Source organism: Desmodus rotundus, chromosome 1 (assembly GCF_022682495.2).
Source record: "Desmodus rotundus isolate HL8 chromosome 1, HLdesRot8A.1, whole genome shotgun sequence".
Lineage (NCBI taxonomy): Eukaryota > Metazoa > Chordata > Mammalia > Chiroptera > Phyllostomidae > Desmodus > Desmodus rotundus.
The window spans coordinates 114,359,992-114,382,283 of record NC_071387.1 but is presented as its reverse complement, the minus strand read 5'-3'; the positions used below and the strand labels follow the sequence as shown (position 1 = coordinate 114,382,283).

The window sequence follows — 22,292 nt, the reverse complement described above, 5'->3', positions numbered from 1 at the left end:
GTGAAAAAAAAAATCAAGGCAAATGTGTATTTTAACCACCAGGCCAGTGAAATAATCTGAATAACAGTAATCACAAATCACAAACACAGAAGCCTGAGTATAGAAACCGCGGAAGAGCTGTTTGGGAATGGCAGTGAGGATGGAGGTTACGGATGGAACAGCCCCCCGTTCCCAGAGCAGTGAGCTGCTGCTCTACAGGGCCGGGGAGTAAGGTGCGTCTGACAGCCGAGGGCAGCCTCTGTGTCAGGCTGAGGGGTTGCACTCGCCTGCAGGTTAGGAGACCTGGGCGGGTTTGGGTGGAGGGGCCATGGTCAGATGTGCACCCTAGAACCCTCACTGTGGCAGCCTGCCGGGAGTCTGGACAGGAGGAGGGAGATGGAGTTTGGGGTGAGGCACAGAGTCACAGTTCTGCCCAGTGCCTGCCATTTAAACCCTGAATCTGGAGGGCAGAGGCCATGCACCCTGTGTCTGGTGTGCAGGCAGAGCTCAACGAATGGTCCCTGTTGATATTTCTGAGATTATGAGTCCACCAGCACCCTCTGCAGGCTGATGGAACATCAGCCAGAGGCTGTGCTGCTGCTAGGCTTGTCTCAGCGACGCCTAACATCCCAACCCTAAGACACTTGCCGATAACCGATTACCGGCAACCAAGGACCGTTCAGCTGCGCCTTCCCCACCAGGTGCACCTTCCACATCCTACCAGACCCACGAGGGCCTTGCTCTACATCCTGAAGCCCAGCTCCCAGCCCTGACTCTGGAGATCAGAAGCTGACTGTGGGAGGGAAGCACTGACTTTTGGTTCCCTGGGAAGAAGGGTCTAGGTCTGGGACAAGTCAGGGGGACCCTAGTCCCAACATCCCAGGTGCCTCGGGGCCTTCTGCCAGAAATTCTGTGTGCAGCAAGCCAAGGAAAGAGTTCTAGAACTGCCCTTTGCCCCTGCAGACATCACAGCCTGACCACAGAACTCTTGCTGAACGCCCTCAACTCAGAGCGCAGACCACCGCCTTAACGGTCCAAGCTTATCCTGTGGTCAAGCAATCACGCAGCCGTCCCTGCCGCGCTGCCCCGGAGTGAACTGGACTGCGGCGCTTCTCCTGGGCCCTTCTCTCTCTGCCCTCACTTAGCCCTTCTCCAAAGGGGAGGACAGGAGTGCCCACACTGGGGGACAGCCAGGCCATCTAACTGCCGGAGTGACAGGCAGATCAAGGAACTCCTCCTTGTAGGAGACAGGAGGTGAGGGACCAGCTGTTACAAAGAATATTTCCATTTTACAACAGCCCAAGTTATTTTATCCAACTTCTCCTTAGCCAATAAGCAGAGTATAAATTTCTAGTAGTTCACGCTGGGGGCCAGTTAATTAGCTATGCAGCTGTCTTCTCAATAAGGAGGAAGGTGAAGGCATTACTGGGGCTTCACAATGTCTTGATAAGAACTTGCGAAAACCAGAGAAGGAGCTGCTAAACGGTGCCCGTTCAGATTTTCTACAGTACACGCTCTCTCTTCTCGCCTGGAAGTGATGGTTCCCCTCAAGTAGCTGCAAACGCATCTGCCTCGTAATAAGGTCTGTGGCCGCTCTCAGTCCTTCTTTCTCTAACATCGACACCAGAACCCCTGAAATCGGTAAATACAAACCTAAGTGCACTAGGGTTCCTCCTACACCAGGGTCTTTTTTCTCTAGAATATGTAATGAATTTACAACTGCACCCAACATCTTCAAAACCTAGTCATGAAAGTAACACGATTTATTATATTAAACGAAAGAAATTGGTAAAGGACAAAAGCGCTAAGCAGGCTAATAGGCAACAAGATTAATCTCTGCCAACTTGCATTAAGTCGGTGGGGCCCCAGGAAGAGTTCATCAATTTGTACTCAAATAAAAAGTGAGGAAAACAACCCAGCACACTGGAAGAACAAAGAAGATTAAATAATCTTTCAGCTGACAAAATATGCTGTCTTGAATATATTTAACTCCAGCTATAGGCTGAATTCCAATTTCAGGATCTTATTGAGGGAAAAGGCTAGAGGCTTACTCCACAAAGAAGTACAAAATACATTTCCTTATACCATTTATTGTATTACTGTATTAAAATAATACATATTCAGTCATTGATTCTAAACATGTGATTTTTACATAATTAACTGTGATTTTGTAGTCTATATTTTAGACTTAGCATTATATAATAAACTTCTGTTATTAAAATCCTTCAAAAACTTTCCCTGGTACCAGCACTCCACTAAAAGTGTTGGTTGGGTCGTCCTCGGCCACCCCCAAAGGATGGTCTCCTGCCATCCTCCCCAGCCCACCTCTCACCGGCTTCTGGCACTGGTCACCAGCCTTTCCCTGATCCGCCCTCCTCCCTGAGTATCTGTGACTTAAGGGGCTGCTTTCCCTCCTGTCTGCCTCCGCAGTCTATTCACCCTGCTCTTTCTGCCCTTCCCCACCCCCACTACAGTGCTGGGGCTCCTGGAGGCGTGGCCTCTCCTCATTTTATTCTGTCTCCTTGGGTGATCTCAGTCCTCCTTGAGGCTTTGATTGTTAACTTATGATGATGATGCACACATTTCACCTTCCACCCCAGACCTGTATGCCTGACAACTGTCTCAACCTTCCCCTCGGAAGTCCATGCTTACATGTCCCCAAATGAACTCAGAATCTCCCCTAGTCCTGGCCCTCTTCCAGTATCAGCCAGCCTGGAGAATGTCACTATCTCCACCCTGATCTCAAGCCAGGAGTCATCCTGGACATTTCATCCCTCCTCCCCAATCTGACCGATTTGTGGCCAAATCCCTACGTGGTACCTTCTCAGGTCTCTTCCCCACCCATCCACTGCCCTCCGCCCCAGCCCCCAGGGTCAGCACGGAGGGTGTGCACTGCACAAACGCCCACCCAGGCCTCTTGCCTATTCCATAAGAACACTTAGCAACTCATCTTCCGTTAGACCTCTCCCAGCCATTTTTCAACCTTATTAAAGTGTAAATCTAATTATGCTGTTCCTTTGCATAATTGCTCTTAGGGCCTGGTTGGCCTACATTTCCCAGAGTCATCACCTTTTATGTTCCCCGGGTTTCCCTGAATGGCCTGGCCCTTTCTGACACCTTCTTCGGCATCCTTCAGCCACCACGGCCTTCCTGCAGCTACTCAAATGTGCCCCGACCCTCCCCACGCGGCCTTTACCTGAGACCTTCTGCCTCCCCTCCCCGCCCCTGGATTCAGGACTCTTCACTGGGGTCCCAGCACAGTCCGCGCACAGCGCTTCTGACAGGAAACCTCTCGAGTGCACGGTCACATGGAGACCGTCCCTCTCCGAGCAGTTAGGGCCACAGTGTGTTCGATGCGTGACACTTACTTGTGTAAATCTTTGTCTCTGGTGAACGCCTGTCAGACTCACAATGGTGAGAATTACGTTCCCCTCTTTCTTAGCGATGAATCCTCATCAACTAGAACACTATTGGTGCTCAATGAACATTTTACCGAAGTAGTGAACTACCTAGAAAATACGGTGTAATAGAACTTTGCCATTCTTTCAAAAAAATATTAAATGCCTACTACATTTTACATTTAGGTTCCCTGGTGTTTGTTATTATAATGTGCTATAAAAAATACCTTTAAACATTATGCTGCTTTTTTCTTTAAATAATTCAGTCATTTGTTAAAAATCAAGGCTCTTGGTATACATTGCCAAACTACTTTTGAAATGCTTGTATTCTACCTTAATATGATACATAAACTAATTTAATGAAAAAATAACTGGAATTTCTTTGCTGAAAGTGAATGGTTCTTTACATTTTGTAGCTATCTTTATTTCCTCACTGATAAAACTTTATGTCCTATGTCTTTTGTCTATTTAACCTACTGAGCCGCCAGTCTCATAAATTAATGTACAGCACATAATACTTCATGACAATAAATGTTACTTGTTTATGTATTTACTATACTATACTTTCTATCATTATTTTAGAGTGTACTCTTGCTACTTGCAAAAAAAACTTTGCAATAAAACAGCATGCCGTGTTCCACGGGCAGCAGCCTCATCCAGCCCATCTTCACCGCATCTCTCAATTGCGTCATCCTCTCGTAAGCAGGTGATCAGGTGGTTTTACAAATTGAGTGCAGTCGGCATGTACAGTAGTGTCTCAGGCCTTCTCATTCACACCCCACTCACCACTGACTCACCCGCAGCAACTTCCCGGCCTGCAAACTTCACGCATGGTAGGTACCCTACGCAGGTGCACCACCTTCTCTTTTATACCGTATTTTTACTGTAGCTTTTCTATGTCAGGTATGTTCAGATATGCAAATACCGCCGTCACAACTGCCTACGGTATTCAGTACAGTAACCTGCTGTACAGACTTGTCCCCAGGAGCCACAGGCTGTACCACACAGCCGCGGTGTGTAGTAGGCTGTGCCATCTAGGAGCGTGTTAAGTTCACTGGAGGATGAAACTGCCTAGAGACACATTTCTCAGAACCTGTCCCTGATGTTAAGCAACACATGACTGTATCTGCCAATGTCCCAACTTTTCTGCTGCTGTCGATTTCTAATTTCACTCAGTGGGTCACAGGACCTACTTTGCAAAACGTTAATCCTTTTTGATTCATTGAAACTTTTTAATGCTCTAACACACAATCTGTACTAGCGAGTGCACATGTGCACTTGAGAAAATGTGTTTCTGGTGAAGTGTTCTACACAGGTGTGCCAGGTGCAGCGGGTCCCCGGGGCTGCTCAGGTCTCTCACTTCCTTGCTGACTGGCTAGCCATTATTGCAAGTGGGCTACGTATGTCTCAAATTTTATTGAATTGTCTCCCTCCCCAATTCTGTCCGGGTTTGCTTCCCTTGTTTAGGGTTCTGTTGTTAAGTGCATATATGTTTACAATCCGTACATCTTTCTAGTAAGATACAATTACAAGAATGATTTACTTATAATTTATCATTATAAAATGTCCTCTTTTGAGTCACTAGGAACAATTTTTGGCCTAATTTTAGTCTACTTTTCTGAGTAAAGCCACTCCAGTTCCCTTTTGGTTACTGCTTCCATAGTATACCTTTTCCCATCTTTTTAGTTTTAAAATCTAAAATGAGTCTCTTGTAGACAGCATATAATTTTATTTTTTTTTAATCCATTCTGCAACTTTTGATTGGGATATTTTATCTATTTACATAACGTCGTTACCTATAAGGTAGGATTTATGCCTGACATTTCTGCCATTTGTTTTTAAGATTTTATTTATTTTTAGAAAAGGGAAGGGAGGGCAGGAAACATCAATATACAGTTGCTTCTTAAGTGCCCCCTACTGGCCCACAACCCAGGCATATGCCCTGAGTGTGAATTGAACTGGCAACCCTTTGGTTCATAAGCTGGCGCTCAATCCACTGAGCCACACCAGCCAGGGCTGCTATTTGTTTTTGAATGTCTTATATTTGTGTTCTATTCCTTATTCAGTGTTAAATATTTTCTAGTGTATCTTTTTAATTCCCTTGTTGTTTCTTTGTGATATTGTGACTTATAATAATATATGTTTGGTCTTCATCCCCATTCCTGGCCCAGAGCTCCTAAAACCCTTAAAATTTCCCAAGTGATAAGAGTGAAAAGGTCTTTTGTTGTGCTAATGAATTGACTTTTGGAAAGCCCCTAGGTAACCTATGGATGGGGCTGGCTGCCAGGGGAACACCACCACATGACCAGAGGGTGGGACCTCTGAGGAGGGGAGAGGGGCTGGATACTGAGCCCACCTAACAATGGGGCCTATGTGAAACCTCAGAGGATGGGGTTCGGAGAGTTTCTGAGTTGCAGAATATGTGGGGGGACTGGGAGAGTGGAGCTCTTGGAGAGGACCTAGAAGCTTTGAGTCCTTTCCCCATAACCTAACCTACACATATCTCCCCTTCGATGTCCCTGAGTTGTATCCTTTTATAATAAACCAGTATTCTAGTAAGTAAAATGTTGCTCTGAGTTCTGAGAACCACTCTAGCAAATTAGTTGAACCCAAGGAGTGGGGGTCACTGGAACCTCCAATCAGGTCAGCCAGAAGAACAGGTGAGAACCTGGACTGCTGCCTGGAATTTGAAGTGGAGTGGGGTTTGGGGGGAGCCCTTAAACTGTGGTATCTCACCCTGTCTCCATGTACATAGTGTCCAAATTTAATGGAATTGTAGGATACCCAGCTAGTGTTGGAGATTTGCTTGCTGGGAAGGAAAAAAGCACACATCAAAATTGGGAGCAGAACCACATTCTTTTACTACATTATTTTTATTTATTCTCTTAATGGTTGCCCTTGGGAATAAAATTAGCATCTTAATCTACCTTGAATTCATACTAACTTAATTTCAGTAGTGGGTAGTCAACAGTTGCTCCAATATCATAGTTATGTTTCCTCCACACCCTTGTGTTACTATTGCATACAAATTACATCTTTATACACTGTAAGTCCATTAACACAGTTTTATAATTACTGCTTTAAGCAGTTGTGTGTTAAAGCTGATAAGAGTTACAAACAAAGTAAGTTTATACTTTCATAAAACCTATACAAGTCGTTAATTTACCAGTGCTCTCTATTTCTTCATGTGGCTTCCAGCTAGTTTCTAGTGTACTTCCATTAAAGCCTGAAGAGTCCCCGTTAGTAGTTCTGGTAGGGCAGGTCTGTTAGTGATCAACTCTCTTATTTTTGTTTATCTTTTAATGTCCTAATTTCTCCTTCTTTTTTGAAGGATTTAGCTATAGAATTTTTGGTTGAAAGTCTTTTAGCACTTGGAAGATATCAACCCACCATCTTCTGGCCTCCATGTTTTCTGATGAGAATTCAAGTTAGTTCCACTGTATTTTTCTTTGGCATTTAAATTTTTTTGTTGTGAATGTGAACTGTGATAAATGTGCCATGTTATTTTTTTTTAAATATAAATCAAACATTTTCTGGGGGAAATAAAATCTACTCATTTATGTACCTAAGGTTAATGAACTCAGGAGGGTTCATTCTGGAACCGAGAGGTTTGTCTGTTTTTCTTTGAAGCAGCAGGCGTCTTTGTCCTCACACAGAAAAAAATAAAAGCAGAGCTGCCAGGTTGAAGAAGCGATTGAGGGATGGTCCCAAGCCCTGCAGGCGCAGCCTCCTGCCTCACTCCCCACTTCAGTGCTCAAGGTATTTTCCAACATCAGGCTGCTCGGTGACCTGCCACAAATAGGAGCTCATCTGTGGACTCCTTAGTATAACCTCTTGCTTTTTAAAAACATTTCATTCTCCGTCTCTATTTAGTGACCACTAACACATCTGGGCTCCAGCGAGATCCTGCCTCACTGACCTCGACCACTCCCAGCTCGTCTCCCACAAACAGCAGAACAGGAAACTCAACGTCAGCTTGAAGGGGTGGTGGGTTCAAGAAAGAATGTATGATTTCTGGGATACTTTGTCCCTGTCCCATCTTATGTTCCAACAGAGAGAAGTGTTTTGACTCTGCGTCTTAGAAATACAGTGGCCAGTTTTGAGCTAAGTGAGTATGTAGATTATATTTTGTACGAAGTTTCCTCCAGCAGAGAATAGAGGGTATTAGGAGAGAGCTGATATATAAGGAAGTAGGCCTGACAGGGCTTAGAATCACAGGACTAGACACATCTTTAAAACAAACACTCAAAAGAAAATTTGTGTTCTAAGTGTCTACAAGAGATTTTTTATTAACTTTTAGAATAAAGGAATTTAAAAAATAACTATGATACTTCAAAAACTATTGAGTGTTGAATGATGTTTACAATTAGAAAAAACCTGAACCTTAAGGAACAGACTGAGTGAAGCACCTCGGGCCCCAAGAATGAGAGGAGGCGGACGGACGGTGCCCCTGAACCCTACCCCCTGGCTTTCTAGACAAGCAGCAAATACTACTCATCGGTTCACAGTCTGTGTGTGAGACTAATTCCGCAATGACATCACAAGGTAATTCCTCTTTACAGAAAAGAGCTTTTACTCAAATCCAGCCCACAGATTACCTTCTATAGCAATTTGTATGGGAATGGAATGAGATCCAGTCCAGTTTTAAAGCAAATTCCATTTCTACAAGGGTTGGCATTAAGCAAAAATTTGTAGTAATCTATGCAGTATCTAAAAATAACTGAGAATCATGACAACCTAAATTACTTTCAGGTACAAGAAGAGGGCAGAGACCTAAGAGGGAGTGGATACACTGACGTCAGGGTAGCGCAGCCCACAAAGGCCAATGCCCGCGGGGGGAAGAGGGAGACCTTCATTCTGGGTCACCCGCTCGTGAACAGCATTCTAGGGAGTTGTACTAATGATAATTCATAAACTGTCAGTTAAATTCTAATAACAACGATGAATACTCTCTCTACCCTCCAAATAATTTTCTTCTCAGAAATAAAATCAGGAAAGAGGTTGAGTTCTGGAAAGAAATGGTGAGGATGCTGTCTCCTCACCCCCAGGACGTGACTTGCGTCCCCATGTTCTGCCTCACAGTCTCCTGTGTATGAAATGTAATTTGTGAAATTTGTCCTTGAAAAAGTCACAGTGGAGCCTGAGAACCCTCTGGGGCCGTTAGTTTTTGTCCTTCAGCACCCTAAACTCAGATAATCTCAGCATCCTGAAATATCCTTTGATTTGTTCTTTCTCTGGTATCTTGTGTCCTTGGGATCAAAGCCTCGTTCACGGGCACCAAACAACGCCCAGGGAGGAGTTTTGGCCATATAATCCTCTGCGCCGAAAGTTTTTGATCCACCACTGTCTTCATATTCCTGAATAAGCTCCTGGAAGCGGTTATAATCAATCCACGTCCACCATTCTCTCTCAATCTTAAACTAGGAAGAAAAAAAGGAATCAGGTCAGAAGTAGCAGCAGCCATTACAAAAAAAAAAAAAGTCAAACCCCAAAAAATAAAAAATGAGCCTCGTCTTTTGTCCCTATCAGGGTAAAGAAAATTTTTTCACGCTCCAGATACGGTTCTGTATCAAAGCCAAATAGTCAAAGGAGAGTTTCTTTTGCCTCAGGACACCAGCCAGACTGAACCTGGAAGACGAAACTGCTGGATAAACAGTACACCCTGGAACTGAAAGTCAAGTTTAGCTTGATCAATCATTAACGAGGGTTAATTAAGTGTTTTGGCATTATCACATGTTAACAACCAAGCTAATTCTAATTTTTGTCACTTTTATTTATTTTATTAAAATTTCACTTTTCATTAGAGTTTGCATTCAATATTATTTTGTATTAGTTTCAGGTGTACAGCAAAGTGGTTAGACAGTCACATACTTTACAAAGTGATTTCCACAGATATTTCGAGTACCCCCCAATACCATACATAGTTATTACAACGTTATTAACTACCTGTGCTGTACTTTACATCCTGTGATTATTTTGTAACTGCCAATTTGTACTTCTAGAGCCCTCCCTCCACCTTTTCCACCCAGTCCCCCAACCTTCCTGGCTTCTGGCAATCATCAGTCTGTTCTTTGTATCTATGAATCTGTTTCTGTTCTGTTTTTTCATTTATTTTGTTTTTTAGATTCCACATATAAGTGAAATCATATGGCATTTCTTTTCTTTGCCTGACACATTTCAATTAGCATAATATCCTCTAGGTCCGCCCATGCTGTCCCAAAGGATAAAATGTCATTCATTTTTATGGCCAAGTAATATTCCACTGATTGTAGGTACATTTATATCCACTCTTCTATTGATGGGAACTTAGGTTGCTTCCATATTGTGACTATTGTAAATAACACTGCAACAAAGGTGACGGTGTATCTGTCCTTTCGAACTAGTGTTTTGGGTTTCTTCAAATATATACCCAGAATTAGAATGGCTGGGTCATAAGGCAATTCCATTTTTAACTTTTTGAGGAAACTCCACACTGTTTTCCACAGTGCCTGTACCAAACTGCATTCCCACCAACAGTGCACAATCATTCCCTTTTCTCCACACCCTTGTCAACACTTGCTATTTGTTGATTTATTGATGATAGGCATTCTAACAGATGTGAAGTGATATCTCATTGTGGTTTTAATTTGCATTTCTCTGACGATTAATGATATTGGGCATCTTTTCATATGCCTATTCGCCACAGGTATTTTTTTGATACAATTGTAAATGGGATTTTCTCAGTTTCTCTTTCGATAGTTTATTATTGGTATATAAAAATGCAACCTATTTCTGAATATTTATTTAATATCCTGTTACTTTAGTGAATTCTTAGTAGTGCTAGCAGTTTTTTGATGGAATCTTTAGGGTTGCCTCTACATATTATCTTTTCATCTGTAAATAACAGTTTTACTTCTTCCTTTCCAACTGGGATGTCTTTTATTTTTTCCTTCTTTATCTGATCATTGTGGCTAGGACTTCCAGTACTATACTGAATAAGAGCAGTAAAAGTAGACATCCTTGTCTTGTTCCTGATCTTAAGAGAAAACATTTTACTTTTGCCCTGTTGTGTATGATGTTGGCTGTGGGTTTGTAATATATGGCCTTTATTATGTTGAGCTATGTTCCCTCTATTCCTACTTTGTTGAGTTTTTATCATTTTTGGGTGCTGGATTTTGTCACATGCATTTTCTGCATCTACTGATATGATCATATGATTTGTATCTTTCATTTGGTTTATGTGATATATCACATTAATAGATTTGCAGATATTGAACCCTGCATCACAGAGTAAATCTCATTTGATCAAGGTGTATGATATTTTAATAATGCTGAATTCAGTTTGCTAATATTCTGTTGAGGACTTTTGCACCTATGTTCATCAGGGACATTGGCCTATAATTTTCTTTCTTTGCAGTGTCATTATCTGGTTTTGGAATCAGGACAATGTTGGCCTCATAAAATGAGCTTGGGAGCCTTCCCTCCTCTTAAGTTTTCAGGAAAGTTTGAGGATAGGTGTTAGTTCGTTTTTGAATGTTTGGTCAAATTCACGTGTGAAGTTATCCAGTTCACTGACCTTTTGTATTGTATTTTAGACTCTATTTCAGTTATTTCCACTCTAATCTTTATTATTTTCTTTCTTATAGTCACTTAGGGCTTAGTTTGTTTTCCTCTTTCAGGTTTCTTTAGGTATGTAGTTGGATTGTTGGTTTGATAATTTTCTTGTTTCTTAAGGGAGGCCTGTGTTGCTATGAATATCACTCACAGACTACTTTAGCTCTGTCCCATACATTTGATTGTTGCATTTTCATTTTCATTTTCTCAAGTTATCTTTTTATTTCTTCCTTGATATCACTGTTAACCCATTCATTGTTTAGTACCATGTTATTAGTCTCCATGTGTTTGTGTTTTCAGTTTTTTTCCTGTAATTGATTTCATTTCAAAACATCGCAGTCAAGAAAGATGCGTGATGTGATTTCAGTCTTCCTAAATCTAACTGAGATTTGTTCTATGTCCTAACATGTGGTCTATCCTGGAGAATGGGCCACATGCACATGAAAAAAATGTGTATTTTGTTGCTTTGGGGTGCAATGTATGAAAATATCAATTTAATCCATCTGGTCTAATGTGTCATTTAAACCTGATGTTTCATTGTACATTTTCTTTCTGGAAGATCTATCCATTGAAGTCAATGGTATGTTAAATTCTGGATTGTGGCTGTCCTACTGCTGATCTCTCTTTCGTGTCTATCGAGAGATACTTTATATATTTAGGTGCATAAATGCTTACAAGCGTTATATCATTTTGTAGACTAACTGCTTTATCATTACATAGTGTCCTCCTTTGTCTTTTTCACAGCCTTTGTTTTAAAGTATATTTTTCTTTTTTAATTTTATTATATTTTTAATTTTTTAAATTATATTTTATTGATTATGCTGTTACAGTTGTCCTGATTTTCCACCTTTGCCCCTTCCACCTAGCACCCACTAAACCCTCAGGTAATTCCCCCCATTGTTCATGTCCATGGGTTATGCGTGTAAGTTCTGTGGCTACTCCATGCCCTAAACTGTACTTCAGATTCCCATTACTATTCTGTAACTATTTTGTATTTCTTAATCCCCTCACATCTTCACTCATTCCCCCACACTCCCCCATCTGTCAACCATCAAAACACTCTCTGAATCCATGATTCTGTCTCTGTCCTTCTTGTTTGCTTAGTTTGTTTTTGATTTGACTGTTGATAGATAGGTATTTTTGCCATTATACTGTTCATAATCTTGATCTTCTTTTTTAAATTTTATTGTTGCTCAAGTACCACTTTCTGCCTCCCCCCCAGCCCCCCCATTACTGTCTATGTGTCCTTTATAATTAATTGTTCCTGCAAACCCTTCACTCTTTTCCCCTGAAATTCCCTCCCCTCTCCCCTCTGGTCACTGTCAGCCTGTTCTCAATTTCAGTGTCTTTGGTTGTATTTTGCTTGTTTTGTTGATAAGGTTCCTGTTAAAGGTGAGATTATATGGTATTTGTCTTTCACCACCTGGCTTATTTCCCTTAGCAAAATGCTTTCCAGTTCCATCCATGCTGTCGGAAAGGGTAGGTGCTCCTTCTTTCTTTCTGCTGCATAGAATTCCATTGTGTAGATGTACCATAGTTTTTTGATACATTCATTTTACTGATGGGCACTTAGGCTGCTTCCAGAACTTGGCTATTGTAAATTATGCTGCTATGAACATTGGGGTGCATAGGTTCTTTTGGATTTGGTGTTTCAGGGTTCTTAGGATATAATCCTAGCAGTGGAATTGCCGGGCCAAAGGCAGTTCCATTTTTAGTTTTCTGAGGAAATTCCATACTGTTTTCCATAGTGGTTATACCAGTCTGCAATCCCACCAACAGTGCACTAGGGTTCCCTTTTTCCACAACCTCTCCAACACTTGTTGTTTGTTGCTTTGTTTATGATGGCTGTTCTGACCTGTGTGAGTTGGTATCTCATTGTGGTTTTAATTTGCATCTCTCTGGTGGCTAGCAATACTGAGCATCTTTTCATATGCCTCTGAACCCTTTGTATGTCCTCCTTAGAGAAGTGTCTGTTCAAGTCCTTTTTTAATTGGGTTGCTTGTCTTCTTAGAGTTGGAGTCATGTGAGTTCTTTCTATATTTTGGAGATTAAACCCTTGTCTGAGGTATCATTGGCAAATATGTTTTCCCATACGGTTGATTCTCTTTTTATTTTAACACTGTTTTCTTTAGCCATGCAGAAGCTTTTTATTTTGATGAAATCCCATTTGTTTATTCTTTCCTTTATGTCCCTTACTCTAGGGGACATACCCGTGAAAATACTGCTGCATGGAATATCTGAGATTTTCCTGCCTATGTTCTCCTCTAGGACTTTTATGGTGTTATGACTTATATTTAAGTCTTTTATCCACCTTGAATTTATTTTTGTGTATCATGTAAGTTGGTGCTCTAGTTTCATTTTTTTTTTTTTTTGCATGCAGCTGTCCAGCTCTCCCAACAACATTTCTTGAAGAGACTATTTTTACTCCATTTTATGCTGCTGCCCCCATGTCAAAAATTAATTGACCATAGAGACTTGGGTTTATTTCTGGGCTCTCTGTTCTGTTCCATTGGTATACCTGTCTGTTTTTATGCCAATACCAGGCTGTTTTACAGTGACCTTGTAATACAGTTTGGTATCAGGTATTGTGATCCCTCCTACTTTGCTCTTCTTTCTCAAAATTGCAGCAGCTCTTCGAGGTCATTAATGGTTCCATATAAATTTTTGAAGTGTTTGTTCTATATCTGTGAAATATGCCAATGGTACTTTAATAGGTATTGCATTGAATCTAAAAATTGCTTTGGGTAGTATGGACATTTTGATGATGTTAATTCTTCCAATCCATGAGCATGGTATATGTTTCCATTTGTTTGTGTCTTCCTGATTTCTTTCTTCAGTGTCGTGTAGTTTTCTGAGTACAGGTCTTTTACCTCCTTAGTTAGGTTTATTCCTAGGTATTTTATTTTTCTTGTTGCTATATCAAATGGGATTTTTTTTCATGATTCCTGCTTCTGATGTTTCATTGTTGGTAAACAAAAATATCTTTGATTTCTGGATACTGACTTTATATCCCACTCTTTTGCCAAACTCATTTATTAGGTCAAGCAGTTTTTTGGTGGAGTCTATAGGAATTTCTACGTACACTATCATGTCATCTGCAAACAATGACAGTTTCATTTCCTCCTTTCCAATTTGGATGCCTTTTATTTCCTTTTCTTGTCTGATTGCTGTGGCTAAAACTTTCAATACTATGTTGAATAGAAGTGGTGAAAGTGGACAACCTTGTCTTGCTCCTGATATTAGTGGGAAAGATTTTAGTTTTTGCCCATTGAGTATGATGTTGGCTGTAGGTCTCTCATATATGGCCTTTATTATGTTGAGGAATGCTCCCTCTATTCCCACTTTGCTGAGTGTTTTTATCATAAATGGGTGCTGTACCTTATCAAATGCTTTTCCTATTCATATTGATCATGTGATTGATCATATTGATCTATTCATATGATCATGTGATTTTTGTCTTTGCTTTTGTTTATGTGATGTATTACGTTTATTGGTTTGCGAATATCGTACCATCCTTGCATTCCTAGGATGAATCCCACTTGGTCGTGATGTATGATCTTTTTAATGTATTGCTGGATGCGGTTTGCCAATATGTTGTTGAGAATTTTAGCATCTATGTTCATCAATGATATTGGCCTGAAGTTTTCTTTCTTCATTGTGTCTTTATCTGGTTTGGGGATTGGGATGATGCTGGCTTCATAAAAAGAGTTTGGAAGCCTTCCATCATTTTGGACTTTTTTGGAACAGTCTGTGAAGGATAGGGGTTAGCTCTTCCTTAAATGCTTTGTAGAATTCTCCTGTGAAACCATCCAGTCCAGGGCTTTTGTGTGTCGGGAGTTTTTTGATGACTGCTTCAATTTTGTCTGCTGTTACTGGTCTGTTCAGGCTTTCTGCTTCTTCTTCATTCAGTTTTGGAAGATTATATTTTTCTAGAAATGTGTCCATTTCACCTAGGTTTTCAAATTTCTTGGCATACAGTTCTTCGTAGTAATTTCTTACAATCCTTTGTATTTCTGTGCTATCAGTTGTAATCTCTCCTCTTTCATTTCTAATTGTGTTTATTTGGATCCTCTCTCTTTTTTTCTTGATGAGCCTACTTAAAGGCTTGTCGATTTTGTTTATCTTTTCAAAGAACCAGCTCCTGGATTCATTGATCCTTAGAATTGTGCTTTTAGTCTCTATGTCACTTAACTCTGCTCTGATCTTGGTTATTTCCTTCCTTCTACCTGCTCTGGGCTATCTTTATTGTTGTTCCTCGAGTTCTTGTAGGTGTAGGGTTAGGTTGTTTGTTTGAAATGTTTCTATCTTTTTAAGGTAGGCCGGTATCACTATGAACTTCCCTTTCAGGACTGCCTTTGCTGTGTCCCATAAGTTTTGGGTTGTTGTGAGTTCATTTTCACTTGTTTGCAGAAACTTTTTCATTTCTTCCCTAATCTCATTCTTGAACCATTCATTGTTTAATAGCATGCTCTTCAATCTCCATGAGTTTGAGTGTTTTGGGTTTTTTCCTTTGGGGTTGATTTCTAGTTTCAGTCCCTTGTGGTCAGAGAAAATGCTTGATATGATTTCAATTTTCTTGAATTTGTTGAGGCTTGATTTGTGTCCTATCATGTGGTTTATCTTTGAAAATGTTCCATGTGCATTTGAAAGAATGTGTATTTTGCTTCTTTGGGATGAAAGGCTCTATATATATATCAGTTAAGTCCATTTGATCTAGGGCATTGTTCAATGCCACAATATCTTTGTTGATATTTGTTTGGATTGATCTTCTCTTTAAGTAAGTTACATTAACATTTCATATAATAATGGTTTGGTGATGATGAACTTCTTTAGTTTTTTCTTCTCTGGGAAGCTCTTTATCTGCCCTTCAATTCTATATGATAGCTTTCCTGGGTAGAGCAATTTTTGCTGTAGGTCCCTGCTTTTCATGACTTTGAATATTTCTTGCCAATCCCTTCTAGCCTGCAAAGTCTCTTTTGAGAAATTAGCTGATAGTCTTATGGGAACTCCTTTGAAGTAACTAACTGCTTTTCTCTTGCTGCTTTTAAGATTCTCTGTTTATATTTAACCTTTGGCATTTTAATTCTGGTGTGTCTTGGAGTAGGCCTCTTTGCATCCATCTTATTTGGGACTCTGTGGTTCCTGGACTTGCATGTCTATTTCCTTCACCAAATTAGGGAATTTTTCTTTCATTATTTTTTCAAATAGATTTACAATTTCTTGCTCTTTCTGTTTTGCTTCTGGCACCACTATGATGCAAATGTTGGACCACTTAACGTTGTCCCAGAGGCTGCTTATACTACCCTCATTTGGAGGGATTCCTTTTTCTTCTTGTTGTTCTGATTGGTTGTTTTTTGTTCCTTATGTTCCAAATCATTGATTTGATTCTCAAGCTTCATCCATTCTACTGTTGTTTCCTTTAAATTGTTCTTTATTTCACCTAGTGCCTCCTTCATTTCTGACTGGATCTTTTTTTGCTGTTGAGGTCCTCACTTATTTCCTTGAGCATCCTTATAACCAGTGTTTTGAACTCTGCATCTGATAGACTGCTTATCTCCCTTTTGTTTAGCTCTTTTTCTGGAGTTTTGGTCTGTTCTTTCATTTGGGCCATGTTTCTTTGTCTCTTCATTTTGGTAGCCTCCCTGTGTTTGTTTCTACGTATTGGGCAGAGCTGCTTTGACTCCGTGTCTTGGTAGTGTGGCCCAATGTAGTAGCTGTCCTGTAGGGTCCAGTGGCATAGCCTCCCCATCACCCAAGCTGGATACTTGAGGTGCACCCTTCATGTAGGCTGAGTACACCCTCCCCTTATAGTTGAGCCTTGGTTGCGGTTGGCAGATCAATGGAAGGGATTATCCAGGCCAATCAGCCTCAAGGATTGGCTGTGACCACTTACCACCAACCTCCTCCCTCCACGAAGGATCAGTTGTGCAGGGACAGGGTGGTGGTGCTCCGATGTGGTGTATAACTTATCCACTGGGTGCCTTGGCCCTGGAGGTTTCGCAGGTGGTACAGGCCAAGGTCAGTCCCCACCTGTTTTTTTTCCTGGGGCCACTCTGCCTGAACTACAAAGCAATCTGAGTTGGCTGCTACTTGTGCTGGTCTTGGAGATTGTCAGGGGAAGCCAAGCTGTGCATCTAGGCTGACTGCTGCTAGTGCCAAGCCTGGGGCTCACAGAGACCTGCTGTTGCTTGTTTGAGAGGATTCAGGAAGTTGTGAAGCACGGGCCAAGAGTAGTTATTCATGTGGAAAAGCAGCTTTGGTGGGCCTGTAAGTCGGGTGGGGCAGAATCTCTGGGGATCTCCATGGGGGGGTCAGACAGCATTAATCAGGTTGATGGAGTCTCAGGCATGGCACCAGCTTACTCACTCTGTTGGGGGGAGGGTTTAGAAAAGAGACAATAGCCTCTGCAGGCCTTGATGTCAGACACTTGAGTTCATCCCTATATACCACTGGTATTGTTCGAGATTTTACCCTGGTGCTGGAGCTCAGAGTGAGTGAGACTGATTAAGCCTGTGTGTGGGTTCTTTAAGAGAAACTGCTTGGGGCTTCAGCAATTTCTTCCACTGACTCAATCCTCACTGGTTTTTGCAGACTGAAATTGTGGGGACTTAGGTTCCCAGCACTGGAACAGTGGACTGAAGGCCTGGTGTGGGACTGGGACTCCTTGCTACTGAAGATATCCCTCCCAAAGTTTTATCCCCCACACATGGGAGAGGGACCAGCTCATTCTGCCTCTGCGCCCCTCTTACCAGTCTAGATTCCTGTGGTTTCTTTAACTTCATAGTTGTCAGGCTTTCATTCAATTTGAATTGTGATGGTCTGAGGAGATGGTTGTTCTGTATTTTATTGTAATTTTGATGTGGTTGTGCAAAGAGGCAAGCCATGTCTGTCTGCTTGACCAGAAGTACCTAAAGTCTATTTTTTCTGATATAAGTATTATTACCCTAGCTTTTTTTTGTTTCCATTTTCATGAAATATCTTTTCTCTACCATTTATTTTAGCCTGTCTTTTGATCTGAAGTGGGTCTTTTGTAGACAACACGTACATGGGTTTTGTTTTCTTTTCCATTCAGCTACACTGTCTTTTGACTGCAGCATTAACCTATTTACATTTAAAGTGATTATTGATAGGTGTGTGGTTTGCCATTTTATTATTCATATATTTATGTTCCCCTTTCCCCCTTTCTTCTTCTAAAACAAGTCATTTTATCATTTCTTGTAATACTGGTTAAGTGGTGATAAACTCCTTTAACTTTTCTTTGTCTGGAAAGCTCTTTACCTCTCCTTCAGTTTTGTAAGATTGCCTTGCTAGGTAGAGTAGTGTTCATGCAGGTCCCTGCTTTTCATCAATTTGAGCATTTCATGCCAATTGCTTCTGGCATGAAAAGTTTCTGTTGAAAAATCAGCTGACAGTCTTATGGGGGCTCTCTTGTTATGTAACCCTTTCTCTTGCTGCTTTATGATTCTCTCTTTGTCTTTAACCTTTTCCATCTTAATTATGATGTGTCTTGTTGTAGGTCTCTCTGGATTTATGTTGTTTGAAACTCTCTTCCACTTCTTGGACTTGTTTGTTGATTTCTTTCAGTGATTAGGGAAGTTTTCAATCATTATTTCTTCAAATAAGTTCTCAATCCCTTTCTCTCTCCCCTCCTCTCCTTCTGGTGCTCCTATGTGGATGTTGTTATATTTGATATCATCCCAGAGTCCCCTTACACTACCCTCATTTTTAAAATTCTCTTTTCTTTTTGCTGATCTGATTGAATGATTTTTGCTACCTGTCTTCCAAATCCCTGATTCAATCCTCTGCTCCATCTAATGAACTGTTGACTCCTTCTATTTCCATAGAAGGAGTATTCTTCATCTCAGTTACTGTATTCTTCATTTCCGACTGGTTCTTTTTATAGTTTCTATGTCCTTTATTATGCTTACTATTTCTTTGTTGAAGTTCTCACTGAGTTCATCTATTATTCCCCTAAGCTCCCTGAGCATCCTTATAACTATTGTTTTGAACTCTGTGTCCAGCAGATTGTTGTCCTCCACTTCACTTAGTTCTTTCACTGGAGATTTCTCCTATTGTTTCCTTTCAGTCATGTTTCCTTGTCTCCCTATTTTGGCTGCCTCTCTGTGTTAGTTTTTATGTATTAGGTAGATCTGTTACATCTCCCAGTTGTGGTAGAGTGGCCTTATGTAGTAGTTGTCTTGTGGAGCTCAGTGGTGCCGTGTCCCTGATCACCCAAGCTAGGTGCTCCAGGAGTGTCCATCGTGTGTGTTACGTGAGCCTTGACTGAATAGTTGAGTCTTAATTGCTCTTGGCCTGTCTGTCGTTGGGGCTGACCCTCAGGCTGGCTGGCTGTGATGACTGGCCCAACCACAGTGTATGAGCTGCTGTGAGAGGGCTGACCTCACACAGAAGAATTCATGCCAGCGGCATCTGGTGCCTGCTGAGACCGCCCTTTGGGTATGCTGCTTGTGTAGCTAATTGGGTCATGTTTTGCTGTGGTCTGAAGCCAGCTATCCGGTGTGTTGATTCTGGGGCCTCTTGGGAGATAGTCTTGTGCAGGTTAATGTCAGACGCTACCTTTGACCAGCTCTGGGCTACTTGTTAGGTACAAATCTACAAATTGAAGCAGGTTGGTAGCTGCCTGTTTTGGCCTGAGTGCATGTAGGAGCAGCCAAGTTGTATACCAAAGACAGCTGCCACAAGTATCAGGTCTGGGGCAGGTCAAGCAAAAGTCCCAAGGCACCCTGAGACCCGTTGCTGCCTGCCAGCTGCCCATTAGGCTCGGATACAGAAGAGCCTTGGGTAGTACACGAGAAGCATGAGACAGGTTCTTCTGGAGTCACCAGATAAGAGAGAGTGGTGTTCACCAGGTTAACACAGACTCAAACTCAGCACCCGTGCTGGGTCTGAGGCCACTCAGAAAAAGTCCCAGGGTACACCAAAGCCAGCCACCACCTGCCCATGGCCTTCAGACCTTCACAGTGGTGCAAGATCTCAGAGAGTCTCCAGGATGGAGCCATTAGAGTTCGCCAGGCTAAAGCAGATTAAGATTTTGCCATGAGGGAGGGCTCTACAGGGACAAAGTGCAGGAAGATAGTCCTCACCTTAAAGTCACATAACTCAACGTCTCCCTGTGTGTCTCCAGCACCTCAAGCCCATCCAAACTTCCCCAAGTGTTTTTCAAGGAAGGATGGCTGCCTCCTGCAAAGCCCACAACCATGTGTGAGCTTGGCAGGGTGGGGCCTCAGGGTCTCATCAGGGCGAGGGCAGTACAGCTCCCCAGGCTAATATCTTATGAGGGAACTGTCCCACCCATGAATAATAGTGTCCACAGGCAGTGTGGGAGAAGAACTCAACTCAGGGACACTGGCAGCTATCCCTCCAACCCTCTCCCTGAAGCAACAAAACTCAGTCTCTCCCTGTATGACTCTGGCACCCTCCAACCTTCATCCCTCTGCCAGAGCCCAAAGTAAGTGCCTGTGAGTAAGAATTTGTGTGCATCCCCTTTAAGGGACACCTGGGTTTCCAGCTCTCTCCCAACTCACCCAGGCAGATATAATCCTTGCTGATTTTTCACAGCCAGATGTTATGTGGGCTCCTCTTCCTGGCACTGGTGCTCTGGGCTGGAGAGCCTGGTGTGGGGTGGAGACCCCTTGCTCCTCCAGATTCTTAACTACCACATGTGGGTGTGGGGCCAGCCATTTCTGTGTCACCGCTCCTCCTACCAGTCTGCAAGTGTCTTCTTCTGTAGGTCCTTAGTTATAAGGACTTACTTCTTCTGTAAGTCCTCTGTTTGGCCAGTCTTCAGATGGTTATCTAGGTTGATTGGTGTATAATTTAGCTGTAATTTTGATGTAGCCATGGGAGGAGGTGCGTACAACTTCCACCTGCTCTGCCCCCTGGGACCCCTCCTTCTTGTTGTCACTTTTTATCTGGTATGAATTTTCATGGCTAGTGCCTAGTGGGATCCTTTTCATTACTACAGCGTGCTTGAATTATTAGTGGAGCTTTAATCAATGACTCCAATTCTGCATTGCTAACTTAATGACTCAAACACTTTCAGCCTAACATGGATACAACATCTCATTAGTGGAAAGCTTTGTTAAGAATTCAATTCAATAAAGGGAAATTATCCAATTTGTATTCTCTTAAGAAAATTGCTTCTCAAAAGTAACTGTAGAATAATGACCAGAAATGAAGAAAACAGAAATTTCCGGAGACTCTGAAAGAAATACTAATTGAACTGCGGAAGCTTTTAATTCAAAGTATCTACTTGGCATTCTTTCGTGTTAATGTATAACACGCTGATACTTGATCTGTTATACCACTGTCTTAAAAAAAAAAATAAAAAAAAACCCGACAAAACCCTGATTATGAACCAAGTTAAGTAATAATTTCATGTTCTAGGTAAGAAAAATATTAGAAATGTGTTGATTCCTAGATTTAGGATATTAAAATATGTTGAATTTAAATGACATCTAATTTTTTAAATTTTTTATTAAAGTATAGTTGGTACATGATATAATATTACTTTTTGTTACATAACACAGTAATTCAACATTTATATACCTTATGATGTGATCACTACGATAAGTGTAGTAACCATTTGTCACCATGCAAACTTATTACAATAGTATTGACTACATTCCCTGTGCTGTAATGACACGTAATTTTTTACAACAGCTAAGAGCTTTCTAGGAGAAAAAAATGCCAAACAAATGGAAAACTTCATCTATGAATCATGAGAACATTTCTTCTAATAAGACCATTTTTTTGAAATGGTGCCCCAAGGGCTCTTTGAACTCTACAATTCAAAATGTAAAATCCATATCTCCTGTCATTTTCCCTCCCAGGGCTGACTGCTCCTGAATGTTCTCTAGCACTGTGAAAGCAATCACTGTCATTCCCGGGTGCTGAACCTCCACTAGAGTGCAAGGTGCCCCTCCCTTCCCTGGCCCCTCACACCTGAAAACACAGCCAGGCCTCATCGATTCTTCCTTAGCGGCACTCTTGTCACCATGCCCTGACACCACCTGAACACAGGTCCTCACTTCCGGTACTCAGCACCAGTCTTCCTTCTGCCTGACCTTCTGACTCCAGTTTTTGCTGTTTCCAACTTCTGCAGACTGCCTGAGATGACTCTGCCAACAGGGGAATAGAGCCCCATCATCAGGACAGTCTAGCGATCAAGTCTCCATCTGGAGGCTCCTCATGAACTAGCTCCATCATGTGACTTCCAGCTGTTCACTCCGTCTCATTAACTAACACCTGCCTAAGCCTCGGGTCTCCGCATAAATGTCCTCTTCTCTGGGAAGGTTTTCT

General features: G+C 41.7%; 1 protein-coding gene across 2 annotated transcripts in view; it reads right to left on the bottom strand.

Annotated features, from left to right (window-relative positions):
• Positions 1–6,274: 6,274 nt before the first annotated feature.
• The window catches only part of LOC112314803 (S-adenosyl-L-methionine-dependent tRNA 4-demethylwyosine synthase TYW1), a 161,184-nt gene continuing 145,166 nt past the window's right edge, over positions 6,275–22,292 (bottom strand). For both annotated transcript variants that reach the window (XM_024571335.3, XM_024571336.3), the window contains exon 16: positions 6,275–8,797. In XM_024571335.3, coding sequence (XP_024427103.2) covers positions 8,576–8,797 — 222 coding nt within the window. In that variant the 3' untranslated portion in view covers positions 6,275–8,575. The remainder of the gene's footprint in view (positions 8,798–22,292) is intronic.